Source organism: Haematobia irritans, chromosome 4 (genome assembly GCF_050003625.1).
Source record: "Haematobia irritans isolate KBUSLIRL chromosome 4, ASM5000362v1, whole genome shotgun sequence".
Classification (NCBI taxonomy): Eukaryota; Metazoa; Arthropoda; class Insecta; order Diptera; family Muscidae; genus Haematobia; species Haematobia irritans.
Window position 1 is genome coordinate 60,409,283 of NC_134400.1, and position 25,330 is coordinate 60,434,612.

At 34.9% G+C, this 25,330-nt stretch overlaps 1 protein-coding gene across 1 annotated transcript in view; it reads right to left on the reverse strand.

Annotated features, from left to right (window-relative positions):
• olf413 (DBH like monooxygenase olf413) overlaps positions 1 to 25,330 on the reverse strand; it is a 341,496-nt gene that overhangs the window by 91,701 nt on the left and 224,465 nt on the right. Inside the window, exon 9 of the mRNA XM_075307787.1 lies at positions 18,742 to 18,877. Coding sequence (XP_075163902.1) covers positions 18,742 to 18,877 — 136 coding nt within the window. The remainder of the gene's footprint in view (positions 1 to 18,741; positions 18,878 to 25,330) is intronic.

Here is a 25,330-nt window from a genome sequence, read left to right on the forward strand (position 1 = left end):
TCCAAACGTTTTTTTTCTTTGCGTGTATGAACCGATGTGGACCAATTTTTGCATGGTTGTTAGAGATCGTATGCTGAAACCATGTACCAAATTTCAGCTGGATCGGATGAAATTTGCTTCTCTTAGAGTCCCCGCAAGCCAAATTTGGGGGTCGGTGTATATGGGGGCTATACGTAAAAGTGGACCGATATTGGCCATTTGCAATGCCATCCGACCTACATCAATAACAACTACTTGTGCCAAGTTTCAAGTCGATAGCTTCTTTCGTTCGGAAGTTAGCGTTATTTCAACTTCAATTTTATTCAATCTACTCCACTTTTTTCCAAAATCTACTTCACTCAATTTTTCACTAGCGGCAGCACTGCACATGGTGTTTTTTTTTTCAAATGTCTATTCTCTTGGTTCCGAATTTCTTATCTCTTTACTCCGAATACTCATTCTAATATTCAACTTAACATAAATAATATTTAGACTTAAGCATATCAAATTTTTGGCCTTATCATAAAACAGTTTTCCGAAACAACATACTAGCCGTTTCACAGAAATTGCTCTCTTTTGATTCTCTCGCTGTGTTATGTTGATATCTTTCGTCAACCCTTCCGGTCTCCATCTCTATTTCTTTCTCCATACTCTCTCTCTCTCTCTCTCTCTCTCTGTCGCTCTCTGAATAAAAAAATTACTCGAAATTTGTAAATTTATATATGCTTACATTCACACATATTATTTTTATGAAACATTCATGCCCCAAACATAATATATTCTAACATACTAACATATGTGTCCCAAACATTTAGTGTTAGTTTAGGAACATTACATGTTTGCACTTAAATATATTGTGTTTAAAAATTGCGCCCGAAACCCAGTTTGTTTATATCGGAACATATGAAAAACATATTTTTCTAACAGTGTACAATTTTCATTCTGTCTTTCAGATATATTAACAAAGCTATTCATTTGCAAATAAATGTCAGTCTAAAAATCCACACCATAACAGCTACTTCAAAGTAAAAATTATGTTACTAATTTTAAAAACGACTTTTTTAAATTTTGATCGAATTTCTTCGATTTACTTGAAATTTGCAGGAAAGGTTGTGATTGCACGGACGGAAAATACTGTTTTTCATATGTTTGGTGTAAAAATTATATGTTTGGACCTAAAATTTTTTAACACAATATTTTTACCTGCAAGCATATAATGTTCATAAACTAGCATAACATGTTTGGGACGTTTATGTTAATATGTTAGAACATATTATGTTTGGGACATAAAATGTTTATAAATATAATATGCTTAGATGCAAACATATATTAATTTGACAATAGCCTATAAACATATATGTTAGAGCATTGCATCCAAAAACAATGGAAGATGAAGATGGGAAAATGGCAGCAGAGGGTAGGTTAGGTTAGGTTAGGTTAAAGTGGCAGCCCGATTAAGATTCAGGCTCACTTAGACTATTCAGTCCATTGTGATACCACATTAACTAAAAGTACCTATTACATATGGGCACTTCTAGTTTTAACCGCTGAACCTTCTTGATTATTTTTCTTTGTTGAACCAACCAGATTGTTCCAAAAACAGTAGCAGACTGCTTAAGTTAACGTTTTCCAGATCCGTTTTCCAGTAATCTGAAGCTATATGCTCCTAAAAGTTGCTTGCGCTTTACACAAAATGCAGGACACTCACACAAGAGGTGTTTAATTGATTCTTTTTCCTCCGCATCATGACAGCTCATACAATAGTCATTATACTTCGCGCCAATAGTTTTTGCAAAATCGCCTATCAGGCAGCGACCCGTTATAGCAGATATCAGGAGTGATATCTGACGTCTCGAGAACATTAGCATATCTAGTGTGCGGTTTAAGTTGAAATGGGGCCATATTTGCTTGGTGTCGTTACAACCCTTGCAATTCTCCCATCGAACATTTGCCATCATAACAGCCTTCTCACGCAGCATGAGCTTGCAGGTAGCTAGGGGCATACCAACAAATTCTAGTTCCCCTGGAATATGTAAGGTAGTCCCTAGCCTTGCCAACTCATCCGCTTCGCAGTTCCCCGGTATGTTCCTATGGCCAGGCACCCATATTAGGTGAATATTGTACTGCTCAGCCATCTCATTGAGAGATTTGCGGCAGTCGATGGCCGTTTTCGAGTTGAGGAACACAGAGTCCAAGGATTTTATTGCAGGTTGACTGTCTGAGTATATATTAATGCCCACATTTTTTGGAACATTACTTCTCAGCCAATTCGCCACCTCTCTTATTGCTAATATTTCAGCCTGAAAAACACTACAGTGATTAGGTAATCTTTTCGCTATTCGAAGTTCCAGATCATTAGAATATACTCCGAACCCCACTTGTCCATCCAATTTGGAGCCATCAGTGTAGAAATCTATATATTCTTTATTCCCCGGGGTCTGTGTGCACCACGCCTCACTGTTGGGGATTAGAGTCTCAAACTTTTTGTCGAAAAGTGGACTCGCCAAAGTGTAATCCACTACGTTAGGCACATCTGGCATTGTTTTGAGGACAGAACTGTGACCGTAACCTTTTTCCGACCACAGCGATAGTTCGCGCAACCGCACAGCCGTTGTTGCAGCTGACTGTTTGGCCAAAATGTCTAAAGGCAATAGATGCAGCACGACATTAAGGGAATTTGTTCCTGTCTTGCTGAATGCGCCTGAAATACACAAACACGCCATACGCTGAACTTTATCTAAACAAGTCGGTTTCTGAAGTGCCGGCCACCAGACTACAACACCATATAGCAATATAGGTCTAACCACTGCCGTGTATAGCCAATGCACAATTTTTGGTTTCAGTCCCCACTTTTTTCCTATTGCCTTTTTGCACGAGTACAAAGCTACAGTTGCCTTTCTCGCCCTTTCTTCAATATTAAGCTTAAAGTTCAGCTTCCTGTCCAAAATAACGCCAAGGTATTTTGCACAATCACCAAAGGGAATTTCAATACCCCCTAAGGAAATAGGCATAACCGTGGGAGTTTTGCGATCTTTGCAGTACATGACTAATTCTGTCTTTGCGGGATTTACCCCAAGACCATTGTCTTTCGCCCATTTTTCAGTCATCCGGAGGGCCCTCTGAATAATATCTCTGATTGTGGATGGGAATTTTCCCCTGACTGCCAGAGCTACATCATCTGCGTATGCCACCACTTTTATCCTTTCTTTTTCTAGAGTAACCAGAAGGCTATTTATAGCAACATTCCAAAGAAGAGGTGATAGAACTCCTCCTTGGGGAGTGCCTCTGTTCACATACTTTTGTATGTTTGCTTGTCCTAGTGTGGCTGAAATACGTCTCTTCATTAGCAGTTCGTCTAACAGCCTGAGTATACATGGATCAACATTCACAGTTATCAGTCCATTTAATATCGAGCTCGGATGGACATTATTGAACGCCCCTTCGATGTCTAGAAACGCCACGATTGTGTATTCTTTGACAGATAGTGAGCTTTCAATAAAGCTGACTAGTTCATGTAGTGCGGTCTCAGTAGACCTGCCCTTCGAGTATGCATGCTGTCGTTTCGAGAACAAACTTGAATCGATGCTAGTTCTAAGATAAATATCTATCATCCTCTCCAGAGTCTTAAGTAGGAATGAGGATAAGCTGATTGGTCGGAAATCCTTCGCCCTCGAGTGAGAGGCTTTTCCCGCTTTAGGTATGAAAACGACTTTTGTTTCCCTCCACTTTCCTGGGATATATGATAAGTTGATACATCCTTTATATATCACCGACAACCAGGGGATAATTTTGTCAGTTACAGCTTGTAACTCCGCCGGAGTAATTCCATCAGGTCCAGGGGATTTGAATGGTCCAAAGCTATTTAGCGCCCATCTTATTCTAGTTTCCGATACAATTTCCTCGACAGGAAACGACCGCTGAGCAACTGTGGCACCGCCAGTACATGGTTCAACCGTCTGATTTCCAGGAAAATGTGTGTCCAATAGTACCTCCAGCGTCTCCTTACTGGACGTTGTCCAATTGCCCTCCGATGTTTTAATGAAACCTGGAGCGGAGTTGGTGGATGCTAGAACCTTCCGTAGTCTGGAAGCCTCGGACGTATTCTCAATACTGCTGCAGTAAGCATTCCAAGAGTTATGCTGAGCCTTTCTCAGTTCTCGCTTGTATCCTCTCAGATTCTTCTTGTAAGCGTCCCAGTCCTCAGGGGCTCTGGTGGACTTTGCCTTGTTAAAGAGCTTCCTGCAGGATTTCCTCATATTACTTAATTCCGTAGACCACCATGGTGGTCGATGTTTCCCCCTTGGCTTTCCTCTAGGGCATGCAGCTTTCAGTGAGATGTTGAAGGCCTTAGTAATCCGCTCCACTGCGTGTTCGATATCTTGCACATTTCTCATATTTGTCTCTGTTATTTCCGGTATCATCATATTGAACGATTCCCTATACCTATTCCAGTCAGCTTTCCTAACATTTGGCGGAAATATGATCTTGGTGATATGAACATCAAATTTGAAACTGATGTAGCGATGATCTGAGAAGCTGTGTTCACTTAAAACCTGCCACTCAGATATCATTTCATTTAGTTCTTGCGAGGCCAAGGTGATGTCCAAAACCTCTTGCCTGTTTTTAGTGACAAAGGTTGGGACATCTCCCTTGTTGCAAACTACCAGATTAGTACGCAAAATAAACTCTATTAGCGACTCTCCCCTTGCATTAGTATCACTACTTCCCCATATACTATGATGTGCATTCGCATCGCATCCCATAATGAGTTTCGCCTTTGTTTTCAGTGACTCCTCCACTAAGGTCTTAACGGCATATGGAGGCATCTCCCTGTCATGTCCCATGTAGACCGAAGATACCCAATATTTGCATTTGGCTATTTCTAAACTTGCAACGACAGTGTCTGTATTGCACATTGAGGGAAGCAGAAACAAATTGAGCTCGTTTTTAGCAATTATACAGGCTCGATTTACATCATTACCAGTATACTGCAATAGTTTGAACCCCGGAGTACTTAATTCACATATTTTGTTTTTGTAAACATATGGTTCTTGAATAAGAACTATATCTATGTCCCCTTTCATCAGGAGAACTTTTAAGGCAGCACATGCAGCCTTACAATGATGAAGATTTATCTGGAGGATCCGTAGGACCATCGAGATTTTCAACAACCGTCACATCAGCCGCTTCGATCGAGTCATCAAGAATGTCCTCTTCAGAGATATCGGTGACTCTCGCAATAACCATAGGTTCGACTTTGGTGAGTTCTGAGGCAATAGAAGCCTCCTCACGCATACGGTATCTATCCATGTCTTCAACTTTGGTATCTCCCTCGACTTCGCAAGAGGATCCGCTTACTTTTGATTCAGACAGAGGCTTGTCCATTTCTGAATCCTTTAGCTGATCGTTTTTATACACCTTCATTTGGATATAATGAAAGCCATAACATACACGGCCCTGGGACTTTGCCAGATGTGGCAAAGACTGAGTGTTCAATATAAACACTGCATGCCGTCTTGGTCCATCCACTTCATCCAAACGGCCAACCTTCCAATCAGCTGTTGGAAGATCTGGATTGCATCGTTTCAGTCTATTTAAAATAGATTCAGGGTCAGAAGGGTTTGCAGGTATCCAGGCATGTGCTCTAGGTCTAGCCGGTATGTCTTTCTTCTCGACTAACTCTAGAGCAGCTCCTTCCCAAACTTCACCAATTAGTATCAGAGCAGCTTTAAAACATTCTATAGACCTCTGGTCCTCAAATGCGACTAGCTTAAATCGTCCTTGATACCAACCAGCCTCTTGGTGTCGAGGATCTGGGCCGGGAAACTTTTCCAGTACCTGTGAGTAGACGACAGATAGAGCATTCTCAATTTCCCCCCATTTTTGCTTTGGAACCATACCGTCCAATGCTCCTTTATTAATGATAGCCATCACAAGGCTATCTTTAGCAACTGAGGCAAACGATCTTTGATCCCTTTTGGAGGATGGCAGCTCATCCGGCGATCGTTCCCTTTTTCCAGTCTCAAGAATTCCTTGAGCCCATTTTAAGGAATCGCTTTGTTTAGCCGACAACGTGCTTGGGTCGACTGATCCTAACTTCTTTAGGATAAACAAAGCATTTCTGCGTTCCTTGAATCTCTTTCGTGAGGGATTACCTCCTTTTGATGTCGTTACCTTAGAAAAAGTTCGACTTGTCAGTGTGTCGCCACCTGTCGACCCGTCTACAGGTCGACTAATTGGGCCTAACTCTTGGTCATTGCCCAGATTTATAACTCCAGTCGATACCCGTCCACTGGGCCCTGAAGTTAGCAACCCAGTGGATGACTTGGAATTTCGCTGCATGGTGGCTTAATATCCCACCACACTTGAAATTCGTAGTAGGTACCTATTACTATGAGTTTATCCGCTATTGAAAAAACACGTCCGTTCCGTTCGACGGTTGAATAGGAATTCAGAGGGCAGAGGGTATCAAACCATTGACGGCGTTCGATGCAAACGTGTCGTTTATGATTTTTTGTTCCACAAATTAAACTAAGAATAAAAAGAAATTTATATCAGGGAATGACGTAGAACAATCGGTCAAAAGTTTCTCATTATTATTTACACAAAATTTAACATCATTTGTGAGTTTTTAACAAAAAATATTGCAAATTAAAAATGAACGAACGTGTATGTATCGAACACCGTAAATGCAACTTTTGGTATGACGTCGCCCATTTTCCAATCTTCCTTTTCTATTGTTTTTGATTGCATCGGTCATATATTTTTGTGTTCGAGAACATCTCGAAGCCCAACAAGTAAGGTAGAGATTTGTAGTCCTTCCCGTTTGGACCGATTTTTGTACGTTCGACTACAACCATAGCTCGTTCTCGTTTGTGTGGTATGAAACGGTCAATCAAACCAAAGATTATCGATTTGAGCAAAGATTGTAGATTTGAGGAAGATAGGAAATTGGCTTGCGTCATACCAAATGTTGCATTTACCAGATTAGTTTAATACAGGTTTGTAATCTTTTAGTTGTTTTTCGTTTTTATTTTTTAAATGAAAAATTTAATTTTCTTAATGAAACAATGTTAAATTTTAGGCAACAACAAAGAAATTTCATTTTCCCCTTTTTGGAAATTTATTTCCTGCACTTAATTTCTTTTTATTTGTATTTTAATGCTATGTCAATATTTGTCGTATACGCGTTTGGTTCGAGTATTACGGTAGAATTACGTACCATGCGTTCAATGCGTACAATGCGTCCGATTATTGAAGAGTTGAAATTTCTCTTTGGAATCAAAAGCCCGAATAGTCTGCTGCAAACAGAAAAAATCAACCCTTCCATCAACGCACGGATTGACGCATGGTGTGTAATTCATTTAAACTAATCTGGTAAATGGTTCGATTTCCTCAGTAGCTAATTTCCTATCTTCCTACAATTTATAATCTTTGTTCACGACAACATTCGCTCGATACTGTTTTATGGGGTTCGTTTCAAACCATGTCTCATTCATACAATTACATTCATTCGAACCGATTCGATCAAGCGAGTGCTCGTATTCTATTCATTCGATCATCGACGATGATTCAGTCTTCTCGCAAAAAGTTTTTCCTGCTTTTGAAATAATTTTTTCGAATTTATTTATTTTATGTATGTATTTAAAATTGTATTTGTTATACATATTTCTCTCAGCTGATTCTGAACTTTTTCATAACGAGCAGTGGATGTGCAAATTATCTTATTTGTCAGATATATTCGAGAAACTGAACGAATTAAATTTGTCTCTTCAAATTTAATATTTGTATACAAATATTTTTAATTTGGGCAATAAAATCCAAGCATATGTGAAAAAAAATAATGGCGATTTCGATTGGGAAAAAAGGTGCAACATTCTCGAAATTGATTGCAAGATATCAAGGACACTGTCATAGATTTTGGATACTTTATACCTCACAATATTATAAATTAATAATAACTTTAGAATTACACTTTTCCCTAATTGGCCGAAATGCCAATTAGGGAAAAAGTAGTGTAACACCAAGGCAACATATTTTTTTGCGAATCGAAAACGCCCTAAATGTATGAAAAAGTTTAGTCTCAAATGACAGATTTGAAATGTTTTCATATACGAATGATTTTGTTTCTGGAAATAATTTGGATTGCAATTTTATCAAGACGATTATAATTGATCATTTGGAATCTTTGGAAGAACCATTCAAGAAATATTTTCAGCCGGATAGTAACAGTCATTTTGATTGGGTGCAAAAATCATTCAATGAATCAATTCAAAACATCACACATCTTCCATTAAAAGCTCAAGAAGAATTCGCGGAACTTACGAGCGATACAAATTTAAAGCTAGAATATCTCAAACAAACTTAAATTCTTTTTGGATCAAGGTTAAAGGCGAATTTCCAATACACTCCGACTTAGCGCTCAAAATCCTACTGTCATTTGCTACCACATACTTGTGCGAATCAGCGTTTTCAACGCTTGTTGCAATTACATCAAAAAATCGTTTCTTGCCTTACTCGTACTAATGTTGGAACAGCCCTGAGACCTGCGATATCTCAAATAATCCCGAGATTGGATCTACTCTGTAAATTAATGCAAACACACCCATCTCATTAATTATATACTTTTTTATACCCTCCATCATAGGATGGGGGTATATTAACTTTGTCATTCCGTTTGTAACACATCGAAATATTGCTCTAAGACTCCATAAAGTATATATATTCTGGGTCGTGGTGAAATTCTGAGTCGATCTAAGCATGTCCGTCCGTCCGTCTGTTGAAATCACGCTAACTTCCCAACGAAACAAGCTATCGACTTGAAACTTGGCACAAGTAGTTGTTATCGATGTAGGTCGGATGGTATTGAAAATGGGCCATATCGGTCCACTTTTACGTATAGCCCCCATATAAAGGGACCCTCAGATTTGGCTTGTGGAGCCTCTAACAGAAGCATATTTCATCCGATCCGGCTGAAATTTGGTACATGGTGTTGGTATATGGTCTCTAACAACCATGCAAAAATTGGTCCATATCGGTCCATAATTATATATAGCCCCCATATAAACCGATCCCCAGATTTGGCTTGCGGAGCCTCAAAGAGAAGCAAATTTCATCCGATCTGGCTGAAATTTGGTACATGATGTTGGTATATGGTCTCTAATAACCATGCAAAAATTGGTCCACATCGGTCCAGAATTATATATGGACCCCATATAAACCGATCTCCAGATTTGGCTTGCGAAGCCCCAAAGAGAAGCAAATTGCATCCGATCCGGCTGAAATTTGGTACTTGGTATTGTTATATGGTCTCTAATAACCATGCAAAAATTGGTCCACATCGGTTCATAATTATATATAGCCCCGATATAAGCCGATCCCCAGATTTGGCTTGCGAAGTCTCCAAGAGAAGCAAATTTCATCCAATCCGGTTGTAATTTTGAACATATTGTTAGTATATGATCTTTAACAACCGTGCCAGAATTGGTCCATATCGGTCCATAATTATATATAGCCCCCATATAAAACGTTCTCCAGATTTGACCTCCGGAGCCTCTTGGAGGAGCAAAATTCATCCGATCCGGTTCAAATTAGGAACGTGGTGTTAGTATATGGTCGCTAACAACCATAAAACAATTGGTCCAATCACTCAAAAATTGGTCCATATCGGTTCATAACCATGGTTGCCACTAGAGCCAAAATTAATCTACCAAAATTTTATTTATATAGAAAATTTTGTCAAAATTTTATTTCTATAGAAAATTTTGTCAAAATTTTGTTTCTAGAGAAAATTTTGTTAAAATTTTATTCGGTTCACAATAAAATTTTCATCATTGTCAAAATTTTATTTCTATAAAAATTTTGTTCAAATTTTATTCGGTTCATAATCATGGTTGCCACTCGAGCCAAAAATAATCTACCAAGATTTTATTTCTATAGAATATTTTGTCAAAAGTCTATTTCTATAGAAAATTTTGTTACAATTTTATTTCTGTAGAAATTTTTATCAAAATTTTCTTTCTATAGAAAATTTTGTCAAAATTTTTATTTCTATAGAAAATTTTATTTCTATAAAAAATTTTGTTAAAATTTTATTTCTGTAGAAAATTTTGTCAAAATTTTATTTCTGTAGAAAATTTTGTCAAAATTTTATGTCTACTTTGTCAAACTGAATTATATACGTATTGGATCGATCTTTTTTGATTTAATATATACCACGTATGGACTTACATACAATTTAGAAGATGGTGTTAGGAGGTTTTAAGATACCTTGCCATCGGCAAGCGTTACCGCAACTTAAGTAATTCGATTGTGGATGGCAGTGTTTAGAAAAAGTTTCTACGCAATCCATGATGGAGGGTACATAAGCTTCGGCCTGGCCGAACTTACGGCCGTATATACTTGTTGTTTAATATATACCCCGTATGGGCTAACTTACAATTTAGAAGACAGTGTTAAAAAATTTTACGATACCTTGCCATCGGCAAGTGTTATCGCAACCCAAGTAATTCGATTGTGGATGACAGCCTTTAGTAGAAGTTCCTACGCAATCCATGGTGGAGGGTACATAAGATTCGGCCTGGCCGAACTTACGGCCGTATATACTTGTTGTTTTTGTTTCTGAATTTTGAATTAATTTTAATTTTTACAGGGACATACATACGCATTTTTCGTTTGGTTTCTGGATTTTAATATTAATTTTAATTTTTATACCCGCCACCATAGAATGGTGATGGTGGTATAATAAGTTTGTCATTCCGATATTATAATACGATATAAGCATGTCCGTCTGTTGTAATCACGCTACAGCCGTCAATAATGGCGCTATCGTCATGAAATTTGGCACAGATTCGTGTTTTGTTTGCAGGCAGGTCAAGTTCGAAGATGGGCTATATCGGTCCAAGGTTTGATATAGTCCCCATATAAACCGACCTCCCGATTTGGGGTCTTGGGCTTTTAAAAACCGTAGTTTTTATCCAATTTGAATTTGGAAATCTAGAGGTGTTTTAGGACCATCAAAGAGTGTGTCGAAAATGGTGCCTATCGGTCCATGTTTTGTTATAGCCACCATATAGACCGATTTCCGGATTTTAGTTCTTGGGCGTCTAGAAATTGTATTTTTTTATCCGATTTGCTTGAAATTGAAAATCTAGAGGTATTTAGGACCAAAAATTGGTGTGTCGAAAATGGGGTATATCGGTCCATGTTTTGGTATAGGGAACATATGGACCGATCTCCCGATTTTACTTCTTGGGCGTCTAGAAACTGTATTTACAACCCGATTTGCGTGAAATTGGAAATATAGAGATATTTTGGTCCAAGTTTTGGTATAGCACCCTTATAGACTGATCGCCCGCTTTTACTTCTTGGGCTTCTAGAATTCGTAGTTTTTTTCCAATTTGCGTGAAATTGGAATTCCAGAGGTATTTGAGGAACATTAAGAGGTGTGTCGAAAATTTTGGGTATTGGCCCGTGTTTGGTATAGCCCCCATATAGACCTACCTCCTGGACGTATTCTTGGGCTGCTAGAATCTATAGTTTTTATCCATTTTGACTGAAAATGTAAATATACTGGTATGTTAGACCCTCAAAATTTTGTATCGCATTTATTTCTACCGGTCCATTATGTAAGACATTGATCGGTCGACCGATTTCACTTCTTGGGGGTATATCAGGAGCACTGATCATGAAAATTCGGCCCGGCCGAACTTACCACTGTATATACTTGTTTGTAATAAGAAATTTATAGTAAATATGTTAATCTGTACATATTCTTATTATTTTAAATACATTCTATATAAAATCATTAGAACCTGCATTTTCAAAATTAAATTATACTTTGTTGGTGGTCACTAATAATTTCGTATTACAAAAATGGGTCACGCAACAAAAAAGTTTAAGAAGCCCTGCTCTAATATATGTATATCGAAAGAGAGACCTACTGAGTATGCTGCAAGTAAAAGAAAGTAAGTAACCAATTGGCGCCTTAAAAATATATATACACAAAGAAAATTTCATTATAATTTTTTTCTACCAGTGTATGCCTAACGTGAAACATAATATGTTTGAACAATACAAACAATATTTTGTTTGAATCAATCCTGAAAATATATATGCTTGAAGCAAAATGTGTTTGGGGGTATATTGTTACAGAAGCGATTTTTTGAGGGTGTGGAGTCTAGACAAAGATCCGCTACATCGATATTTGTCGGGGGAGGGGGTCCACCCGTTTGTCTGACATTTTTTAAAGTACAGTGAAAAACTAAACTTCTCCGATTTACTTGAAATTTGCAGACTACTTGAGAGGAGATTATGAAATTAATATAGGGTACCTGATATATGGACGGGGAGACGGACCTCCACGTTGCTGTTTGGGCTTAAAAATCGGGTTTAAGATATCCGATGTGCATGAAATCTTTAGGGAACGAGAAGACGAGTACTCTGAAAAAAGCAAATCCAAGTCCAATGATTTTGGATTGGATATTGAAGTAAAGGTTCTTCTATGACACAGTTGTCTTTTAAATTTAAGATTACACATTTGATCATAGGAAACAACTTTGAATCTTTTGCTATCATAGTCTGGCATGTAAAGATACCCATTTTTGAGTCGAGTGACTTAACTGTAAAAACAGAACGACTTCATTGAAAAAGTTATCGACTTTTGACAAAAAGCTTTGCAAGAGAAGAACGCTTGACCAATATTGTTTAATAATTGAAATTAGTAGATCGTCCAATAAAGGGAACTGGGGAGCATGTGGAAATATATTAATCTCTATTTGCGCGATAAGCTTTTTTTTTTTTTTGGTTTATTTATGTATTTCATATTTATACGTATAAGTAAATTATAAGCTATGACATCGAAGGTTTTAAGCTTTTATTGGTTTCTACTTTTATAAAACGTAGTAAATGTAAAACAAATAAGGAAAGTCTAAAGTCGGGCGGGGCCGACTATATTATACCCTGCACCACTTTGTAGATCAAAATTTTCGATACCATATCACATTCGTCAAATGTGTTGGGGGCTATAATAAAGGTTTGTCCCAAATACATACATTTAAATATCACTCGATCTGGACAGAATTTGATAGACTTTTACAAATCTATAGACTCAAAATTTAAGTCGGCTAATGCACTAGGGTGGAACACAATATTAGTAAAAAAATATGTGAAACATTTAAATCTGAAGCAATTTTAAGGAAACTTCGCAAAATTTGATTTATGATTTATCGCTCGATATATATATATATATATATATATATATATATATATATATATATATATATATATATATATATATATATATATATATATATATATATATATATATATATATATATATTATAAGTTTAGGAAAATTAGAGTCATTTTGACAACTTTTCGACTAAGCAGTGGCGATTTTACAAGGAAAATGTTGGTATTTTGACCATTTTTGTCGAAATCAGAAAAACATATATATGGGAGATAATCTAAATCTTAACCGATTTCAACCAAATTTGGCACGCATAGCTACAATGCTAATTCTACTACCTGTGCAAAATTTCAACTAAATCGGAGTTAAAAATTGGCCTCTGTGGTCATATGAGTGTAAATCGGGCGAAAGCTATATATGGGAGATATATCTAAATCTGAACCGATTTCAACCAAATTTGGCACGCATAGTTACAATGATAATTCTACTCCCTATGCAAAATTTCAACTAAACCGGAGCAAAAAATTGTCCTCTGTGGGCAAATGAGTGTAAATCGGGCGAAAGCTATATATGGGAGCTATATCTAAATCTGAACCGATTTGGCTGATATGTTGCAACTTTTTCGCGACTCATAAAATATTCGGATGTACGGAATTTGAGGAAGATAGGTTCATATACACGCCAATTATGACCAGATCGGTGAAAAATATCTGAACCGATTTTTTCCAAAATCAATAGGGATCGTCTTTGAGCCGAAACAGGACCCTATACCAAATTTTAGGGCAATCGGACTAAAACTGCGAGCTGTACTTTGCACACAAAAATACACCAACAGACAGACGGACAGACAGACAGACAGATGGACATCGCTAAATCGACTCAGAATTTAATTCTAAGCCGATCCGTATACTAAAACGTAGGTCTAACATTACTCCTTCGTGGCGTTACATACAAATGCACAAACTTTTTATACCCTGTACCACAGTAGTGGTGAAGGGTATAAAAATACTTACATAATAGATATAGATTTTAAACTACTTTTTTAATATTACTTAGTATATTTTGAAAGTATTATTCAAAATTGATTTGCAAATTTTGTTTTTCTAAAGAAACAGGCATTTGAAAAACGTCTGAATGCAACATCTTTCACATTGTTGAAACTATGCAAATTGATGTGGAAAAAATGGGAATTAGCTACAGCGTGTGGGCATACCAAATACCAACCACGTCGATTCAACTTTATATATATTCCCGATTTTTCTATGGTTATGTGAAATTAAAGTGGCAAGAGTCAATATTCGACTCTGCCCGTTATTATCGTTTGCTTACACTTTTTCTAGAAGGAAAGGCATTCGTAAATACAAAAATTGTTAAATATAAAAGGCAAACCTCGTATCACAAAGCAGGATCCTTATTAACTATACCTGATGAAGAATAAATATTTTTGCATACATATTCCCTTAGCAATTCCGATCCTGATGTCACAACCAGGTGAGCAATTTCTACAGGACTACGCGCACACAACATTTTTTCCTGATTCAATCACGAAATTAATTGATTCAATTAATTTTTTAATTAAAATGTCTTCACAGAAATGATACTATAAATTAAAAAATTAATTGAAAGTCATTTAAAAAATTAATTGATCCAATTAAAAAGATAATTGATACTATTGAATTTTTGTGATTGATTTTTGTTTCAATGAAAAAATTTGTTGAATCAATTAAATTTTTAATTGAATATTTTTTAAAACTCAATTAAGACTTTAATTGGAAAAATATTCGTGAAATTTTTTTCTGTGCGGCAACATTGTATTATTGCAAAATGTATTCCAGCAGCATAACGAATTAGTGAAATTATTTAAAGTTACAATATACCGAATGCCATAATCTTAAAATAGTTACAAAAAACCGATAAAACACCAGTAGGTGAGCATCCATGCCGATTTAATATCGCAATGGACTGAATAGTCTAAGTGAGCCTGAATCTTAATCGGGCTGCCACTTTAACCTATGCCGATTTAATGCACCGACAATAAATGAATTTGCTATTTTAATTGTTGGTGATCGGTTCGAGCCAAAAGACATAATTTTACATTGCAACATGAAACATGTGGCTCATATGCTGCGCTTCAATACGCAATAGTTTTTTAGCAATGACAATATGGCAACTATTCCAATTAAAAACGTTAAACCCACATACTGGAAAATTAAAAATAAAAATTGTTCTCAAAAATTTTATTTATATAGTTTATTATACACAGAAAAAATATCATGTAGCAGATATATTTTGCACATACCATATCTTTCAAGAGTATCTACTTCTATATTTTGTATTTGCACATTGAACTTAAAGTATCTTTTCCTCCTTTAACTAACAGTATCTTTTGAATTTGAATCTTTTAACGTAACGTATCTTAAACATTCGGTATGGAAAGACACTAACAACTAACATGTATGACTCGAGGTTGTTTTTCACACTTAGTAAACAACATTACAAAGCAGGTATTCGAGGAGACGATGGTCGTCGTTGCTTGTCTGTTTTGTTGTTTACTTGTGCCAACAGTCTAATGAAACAGTTTTGTTTTGTTTACAACAAGCGTTGCCACAATGACTTTTTATTTTGGAACAAAACTTTTCCAAAGTTGGACCAAAATTCGTACCAGAGGACCACTTTTCCAAATTAATTTAATATCCTTTAAAAGTTAAAATTTTTACTTCGATAGAAAATTTTGTCAATTTCTTTATTTCTTTAGAAAATGTTGTAAAAATTTTATTTCTATAAAAAATTTTATTTCAATAGAAAAATTTGTCACAATTTTACTTCTATAGAAGATAACATCAAAATTTTATTTCTATAGAAAATGTCGTCAATACTTTGTTTCCATAGAAAATGTTGACAATGTTTTATTTCTGTAGAACATTTTATTAAAATTTTAGTTCATTAGAAAACTTTTGTCAAAATTTCATTTCTTCAGAAAATTTTGACAAATTTTGTTAAAATTTCAATTCTTTAGGAAATTTTGTCAAAATTTCAGTTCTATAGAAAAATTAACCAAAATTTTATTTTTATAGAACATTTAGCCAAATTTTTATTTCTACAGAAAATTTTGTCAATATTTTATTTTTATAGACAATTTGTCGAACTTTTATTTCTATGGATAGTTGTCGCAAAATTTTATTTCTATATAAAATTTTTACAAATTTTTCTTCCTATACAAAATTTTTGCATAATTTTGTATCTATATAACATTTTTGTAAAGTTTATTTCTGTACAAATTTTTTTTAAAGTTTATTTCTGTACAAAATATTGTCAAAATTTTATTTCTATAGAAAATTTTGTTAAAATTTTATTTCTACAGAAAATGTTGTCAAAATTTTATTTCTACATATAATATTATGAAAAAAAATGCCGATTAGACGATAATGGATCAAAATCAACCAAATTTCATTTGGTCCGACCATCGGTCCAAATTTAAAAATTAATAATTTTGTGGACCAATTTTGATCATATCGGACTAAAATGGCAACCCTGTTTACAACTTGAATGCGTTTCATTCTCTTTTAATTTTCAAAACAGCCTAAGTTATTTTCGCCAATAAAGCATTTCTCTAATTTTTGAATTTAACAACGAAAATTCTGCTGTGTTTTCATTTTGGAAAGCAAATAGGAAACAACGGCTGGCGCCCACAAACCAACAATATTTGAGAAATATCTCGCTACAATCACCAAAATATTTCCAATTAAAAAGTTTATTGTTGTTGAAATTTTTTCAATTAATAAATTAATTCATACAATTCATCAATCAAACTCGGAAGGCTAAGTCAATTAAAAAAATTGATCTAATATTTCTAATTAAAATTTAAAACAATCAATTTTTTAATCCAACTAAAAACACTAATGGCCATTTTCATGTAGCTCCGTTAGGCTTTAACTGCCAGTTAACAGAAAGAAAAATGGAAATATCTTTTCTCTGGTTAACTGTAACTGAACAATTTACAGCAGTTAAGTTTCTAACTGGCATATGGAATATATACGCAAGATGATAGATATGTAGATATCACGGTTTAAAAGTTCGTTAGCTAACGTAACACTAACGGAGCTTCATGAAAATGAGGGTAAGTCAATTAAGAAAGTAATTGAAAATAGTAACGTTTTTAATGAAAAAATTAATTGAGTTTTGCAACAACATCAATTAAATGTTTAATTGAATCAATTAAATAATTAGTTTAAATTTGCTAATGAAATCAATTAATTTTTTAATTAAGTATTTTTGTAATGTCCAATTAAACCTGCGATTGATACTATTATTTTCGTGACTGAAGACATTTCAATTAAAAAATTAATTGTATCAAAAACTGTTTGTAAGTAGGTAAAGAAACGAATAAAAAGATGAGTAGCATGCATGACTATCATATTTTGGAATGCCGCCAACTGTATCATCAGTATGTCAAACATAGCTTGCAACACTAGTTTACACTCAAAATGTACACTTGATGAAAATCAACTTTTCTGATGTATCTTGAGCTGCTGAATTCGAAAAAAAAAAAATTAAAAAAAATTATTGAACAGTTTTTGAGATATCCCGTTATTTTTAAATTTTCGCTCTTTTTTCACTAAACACAATATATCTCGAGTTAGAAATGTCCGATTATAACGTTGTTGATACTTAAATGAAAGGTAATAAGATGACGAATAATCGTCATTTCTCCCGGCCACAGAGAAATGCATTTTTGTGTGGGTGAGTGGCCATTGTAAAATACGATTTTTTTGAAAATTTTGACTTTTCGCATTGATATTTTTTGAACCAATTAACTTATCACAGATCCAATTACACACGATTATTCGTCATCTTATTACCTTATTACAACGTTATAATCGGACATTTCTAACTCGAGATATATTGTGTTTAGTGAAAAATGAGCGAAAATATAAAAATAACGGGATATCTCAAAAACTGTTCCACACATATATTTTTTACAATTTTTTTCGAATTCAGCAGCTCAAAATACATGATTTTTTAAAAAGGTTTTTGATTTTCATCAAGTGTACATGCATTTTTTTTGTAAAATAGTGTAATGATAAAAATTTAAATTTTTACATTTTAAAATATATAAAATATGGAAAAAGACATAAATTGTGTTTGTTATTACAAAAGAAAAAATTGGGACTAGCTCACGGACCGGGCCTAGCTAATTGTAAATGTATGTTAAGTGATCTTTGTTTTGAATTCACGAAATAGTTTCGATGTTTCAATTTTGATGAGAATTGCCGTATGCATTATAAAGTTTTTTCTGTCATTGTATATGTACTACGACAGTACAAAAGTTTTTTGTCATAATGCTTTCATGACAAACTCTACATGGTTTACCCTTACTTTAGAGTTAGGGATGCGTACGATACCAATTATTTACTTCACAATTTTTCATTCGTTCCATTTTTGATGAAAGTTTTTGTTGACGCTATCGTACTTTTGTTACCTAAGATGAACATAAACCCGCTTAACCTCATCTCGAAATATGAGTTTGCTCTTGGATGAAAAGAACGCTGACTACATATATTGCGAATACTTACGTTGCAAGCTGTTCGATACCCAGTGAATGCAGAACTGTTGGCAGACTGGGAAGGGAATGGCAGGTGGTTAACTTATTTTGGCGTGGATAGTATAGAGTCAGCACAATGCAACTTTCTTCCTTCATCGTCAAACCACCTACAAAGAAGTAAAGACAAACAAAATATGTGAGTAAAAATGAGAAGTGTGGAAATATGCTACAGAGTCATTTAATGAAAATTAAAACTTAACACACATACATTCTTAACCTGACACCAGTGATCCCATGGTAGGGAAAAATCCTTTTTTGTAGGGATTTTTTCCTAAAATTGCAACTGTAGGAAAAAAAGGACAGATTTTTCATTTCTTATACAAATGTAGGGAATTTTTCTAATGTTCAGTTTTTACTACATTTTGCAACAAGAAGAGTATTTTTGCTTATATTTCAAATATTATTACATCCAAAATATAGGTAGTCAAGGCATCAACTAATTGAATACGTAATTCACCGTCAACGATGTTATTTAGAAAAGGTCAGCGGTATCGTTAAGATTTTTTTTGCATTGGTATTTAATACATTGAAAAAAAGTGAACCCACCAGGAAGAAAACTTTCGGTTAATTTTAGAAAATTTTGAATAATTGTAGAAAATTTTAACTAAACAGTATTACAAACGTTGACATCACGCCGATGTCATAAAAATAAGTAAATATTTTTCGACAAATTCAAGAAAATTTATTAGACATAACTAAGTTTTTTCACTTGGTAAAGAAAATTTTGTAGTTTGAAGGGAAAACTTGGACTTCAAAATGGAATGAATGTCTTTAGTGACATTCGAAGTTCATGATGGACGCATTTTTGGTAAAATTTACAAATTTAAAGAAATTCTGAACTATTTTGTGGAAGACACGAATTTAGTTAATCTTTATGCTTCAGTTGAGTAATTTTTTTTCCTCGGGTTTAGTTAATTTAACTAACGTACACAAAAAATTATTAGAGTAAAGAAAACTTTCTCCAAACATAATAATTCCATGAACTAAAATAAAGTTAAATTGGCTTTAGTGAAATAGAGAGTTCACTTTTTTTTTGAGTGTAACATGAAATAGATTTACTTTTGCAGAAATGAACGCTTCCATTTAGGTACATAAGCAGGTGATGACTTGGTGCTTCCCAATATTTTCTAATCCAAAGATCACTTCAGCAGTGCATTTGCGGTTCGCTTATATAAATGTGGAATATTTATTCCGGAATATCTTTAAATAACTGTTACACTGTTTACCTATTGTCAAATTACATTCATAAGAGTTTCTAATTTTTTTTAAAGACGTCATCAACAAAAACCGTTGCAGTAAATTTTAGAAAACAACCTTTTTGTGCAAATTGGCTCACTGCTGAATTAAAGGATTGGCGAGCAAATGACGATTTTAAATGTCAGTGCATTGCTTGTGGAAAATTCGTAAATTGTGGAAAATCTGACCTGAAAAAACACGCGGCCTTTAAATTCACAAGAAAAATGTTGGTAGTGTTAAAAATGAGCAATGATATTGCAAAGTTTAAAATTAAGAATTTCAGTATTAATATTATCAATGCTTCTGATTGGTTTTTAGTCCATAATCGACAATTCTTGTTACTTATGTACGCATTGAGCCAAACATTAGCTTCGAAGCAGAACACAATTTTCGATAAAGAAGTGGATATTCGGTCAGCTTGATTTGCAAGTGTTGTCCGTACACAGACAAAAAATTTCACGTAAAATTTTCCCATTAAAGTCTTAATTGAATTTTAAAAAATATTCATTTAAAAATGTAATTGATTCAAAAAATGTTTAATTAAAATAAAAATTTAAAATCAATCACAAAATTAATAGTATCAACTAAGTTTTTAATTGGATCAATTAATTTTCTAATTGATATTATTATTTCTGAAGACATTTCAATTAAAAAATTAATTGGATCAATTAATTTCGTGATTGAATCAGAAAAAGAATTTTATTTTAAAGTTAATTAATTCAAAAACGTAACTGCGCAAAAAGGCAAAAATACTATTTTAATACAGAAGCACTGCAATTGTGTTGGGGGGTTTTCTCCTCCTTGCCTACAAACCAACCTAATTACAATTTTTTTATAAAATCTGGAACGGGTGAGTTGCAATCCCCGAAAATGAGGCACCGTATATTGACCAAGGATAAGTGATTTAAACTGCGTTTCCCGGCTATTTCATGCTAATATCAAAAGAATTTGGGCCCATCGCAACATTTCCTGGAACGTTTATGAAATCCGGAGAACTTTCAGTTTTCAAATAAATTTCAAGTAAATTTGAAAAGTTTAGTTTCTTCACTATACTTTAACCTTTCCGTGCGTGATGAGGTCCAGGTGGAACTTTTTGATTTTTATTCATACATAACTTTATCAATTATATGATTTTCATCGTGATGGTTTACGACTTCTTGTATTAAAGTGTTTTAAGTTGGATATTACAAATTTTTATGAAATGATTAAATCATTAAATCGGGTTTTATAGGTGTTTGAAACAGTTTAGTGCGTTTCTGCGTGATGAGGTCCAATTAGAGATTTCAAAAACAGCGTAAAGAAAGTGCAATTGTTGTTTTTGGAACAATTACTCTCATTAACATCTTTTAAGAAAATACCATTATTTAGAAGAAATTGTCATTTTTGAAGTTTCCATAAGTTTATTGCTTGGGAGTGCCTAAATTTATGTCTTACAAGTTCAAAAATGTTATTTGAACTTTATAGAAATCGTGGTCGATGTTCCAGACCCATCGTCTCCAGGAATTTGGCAAGATGTGCCTCAATTTGGACCAAGTTCGAATCAACCCCTATGTCGATAATACCGCGAACAAAACGAACGTCATTCAAAAAATCGTATTATTTTTATACCTACTACCATAGAATGGTTATGGGTGTATAATAAGTTTGCCATTCCCTTTGTAACCCATCAAAATATTGATTTCCGACTATATAAAGCATATTTTTGATCAGGGAGAAATTCTAAGACGATATAACCATTTCTGTCTGTCCGTCTGTTGTAATCACGCTACATCTTTCAATAATTGCGCTAAATTATTTCTAGGGCTTCTAGAAACCGTATTTTCAATCCGATTTGCCTGACCACAAATAGGTAGGGTTTCCAATTAGTGGCGAAAAATTGTGGCGAATTCCTACTAAATAAATAAAATTCCATCAATCTAGGATTTTTTTGAAATAGAGTACATAAAGAGCACTGTTGGACATAAAAATACGGCACCAAAAAAAGAGAGTGAACAAAAAGATACGAACACAAAAAGAGAACTTGTTCTCTTTAAAAGAGATGTAATGGATAGGTGTTCCGAAAATGGTGCCTATCGATCAATGTTTCGGTATAGTCCCAACACGCAGAGAAGAAACATGATTGTCACCATGTTGGCTCAGTGAACATGGTTCTAAGAAAAATAAAATTGTCCTCATCTAAAATGTTATGGTATTCGTCAAAAATGTTTTTCTTCCAGTTAAAAGAACATGGTCACAACCTAAAATGTTTTGATCCATATGAAAAGACTTTTCATCGTCGAAAAAAGGACGCCACTTGAGAAAAGAAAATGCAAAATTAACATTATTTATTTGTATTTATTTATAAAGTAATTCATTGTCACATCACATATTTTTACACACTCTATTTTGGTTCAATTTCAACAATAAGTAATTATTATATCATTATTTACGTCGTGCCCATCAAATGTACAAACGCAGACATGATGTAACTGCAAATGAAAATAAATGATAGCATATAGCAAAACAAAATCAGGCAATTTTTTTCAATTACACTTTCCTTTTGTGCCCACAATAAACCACGTGCCACTTCTGAATAAATAAATTAAACACCGTAATTCCGTATTCTCTATCTATTCCAAGCAACACACACGACTGACGCGCAAAATGAAAATCGTGTGTACCTGCTCAATGTTTTTATAAAATTCTTTTCGCTGCAAACAAGTCAAAAAATGAAATGGTCACGAAAACAATGTACATGGTCTTTATGGCCATGTAATGGTTCTAGACATGCCTACACGTAACCTATATAAATACTTTTTTCCCTGCAAAAAAGTCAATAAATTGAATGGTCAGGTAAATGATTTTCCCGACCATGTAACATAATGGTCTCAAATTCTATCATTTAAATAAAAGAACATTTTTGCGGCATTTGAGAACCATTTAAATGCTTATTGCCAGCATACATTTTTCTCTACTCGAAAATTATTTTTACAAAGATAAAATACATGGTTTTCGCGACAATTACATGCTCTAGATAAGCATTAAATGGATGCGGCAACTATGTCCAAACATGTTTTTTCTGTGCGTGAATAGACCGATCTCCCAATTTCACATCTTGGGTTTCTAGAAACCATATTTTTTATCCGCTTTCCCCGAAATTGGAAATCTAGAGGTATTTCAGGACTATAAATAGGTTTTCAGAGAATGCTGCGCATCGGTCAATGTTTTGGTATAGCCCCTATATAGACACCGCGGTGCAATGGTTAGCATGCCCGCCTTGCATACACAAGGTCGTGGGTTCGATTCCTGCTTGGACCGAACAACAAAAAGTGTTTCAGCGGTGGATTATCCCTCCGCAGTAATGCTGGTGACATTTATGAGCTTCTCTAAGTGGTTTCACTGCTATATGGAACGCAGTCCTGACTCGGCTATAAAAACGAGATCCCTTGTCATTCAGCTTAACATGGAATTGGGCAGCACTCAGTGATAAGAGAGAAGTTCACCACTGTGGTATCATAATGGACTGAATAGTCTAAGTGAGCATGATAAATCGGGCTGCTACCTCACCTAACCTAACCTATATATGTTAGACTGATCTCCCGAGTTTACTTCTTAAACTTCTAGAAGCCGACGTTTTTATCCAATTTGCCTGAAATTTTAAATCTAGAGGTTTGTTAGGAACATAAATGTGTTCGCCCTCCGATTTGGGATCTAAAGTCAGAATCACAATTATGAGTGTTGAATTTGGGATGCATCGGTGCATGTTTTTGGCATAGCACCCATATAGAATGATCTCCCGATTTAACTCCGTAGTTTTTGGTAAATCTTCCATAGAAGTGACCGATTTCACTTTTTGAGAGTATAGAAGGCCCATTGATCATGAAAATTGCTTGAAACTGAAAGTAAAATTTTCCTGATTTTCTTCTCATCATTTCAACAATGGGGGTAAAATCTACAGATTTTTGTCTTCAAATCAAGGTGTTATTTCATAATATTCTTGTACTCTTATAGGATATGTTTATGATTCCTCTAAAACTCAAACAAAAATGGTTGTTATAAATTCAGAATCTGAACTAGTTTTCATAGGTAGAATCTTTAAATTTATCTTCGGGAAGCGTACATTTTTTTTTGTCAAAATTCGTTTTTATTATTCACCATAGTTCCCTTCAAGAGCGATACAATGATCATAACGACCTTCCAATTTTTTGATACCATTTTGGTAGTACTCCTTCGGTTTTGCCTCAAAATAGGCCTCAGTTTCGGCGATCACCTCTTCATTGCAGCCAAATTTTTTCCCTGAGAGCATCCTTTTGAGGTCTGAGGACAAGAAAAAGTCGCTGGGGGCCAGATCTGGAGAATACGGTGGGTGGGGAAGCAATTCGAAGCCCAATTCATGAATTTTTGCCATCGTTCTCAATGACTTGTGGTACGGTGCGTTGTCTTGGTGGAACAACACTTGTTTCTTCTTCATATGGGGCCGTTTAGCCGCGATTTCGACCTTCAAACGCTCCAATAACGCCATATAATATTCACAGTTGATGGTTTTTCCCTTCTCAAGATAATCGATAAAAATTATTCTATGCGCATCCCAACCAAAAGAGGCCATTTGCCAGCGGACTTTTAAGTCTTTCCACGCTTCGGAGACGGTTCACCGGTCGCTGTCCACTCAGCCGACTGTCGATTGGACTCAGGAGTGTAGTGATGGAGCCATGTTTCATCCATTGTCACATATCGACGGAAAAACTCGGGTGTATTACGAGTTAACAGCTGCAAACACCGCTCAGAACCATCAACACGTTGTTGTTTTTGGTCAAATGTGAGCTCGCGCGGAACCCATTTTGCACAGAGCTTCCGCATATCCAAATATTGATAAATGATATGACCAACACGTTCCTTTGATATTTTTAAGGCCTCTGCTATCTCGATCAACTACATTTTACGGTCATTCAAAATCATTTTGTGAATTTTTTGATGTTTTCGTCGGTAACCACCTCTTTCGGGCGTCCACTGCGTTCACCGTCCTCCGTGCTCATTTCACCACGCTTGAATGTTGCATACCAATCAATTATTGTTGATTTCCCTGGGGCAGAGTCCGGAAACTCATTATCAAGCCAAGCTTTTGCTTCCACCGTATTTTTTCCCTTCAGAGAACAGTATTTTATCAAAACACGAAATTCCTTTTTTCCATTTTTTTCACAATAACAAAAGTTGCTTCACAAAAGACGCTCTATCTAACAAACTAATTGACTTAGAGAATTTTGACACGAATCATTTGAAGGGTGGTACTATATAAAAATAATATGCATTTAATTTCTAGTAAACATATATATGTTGTAATATTTTAT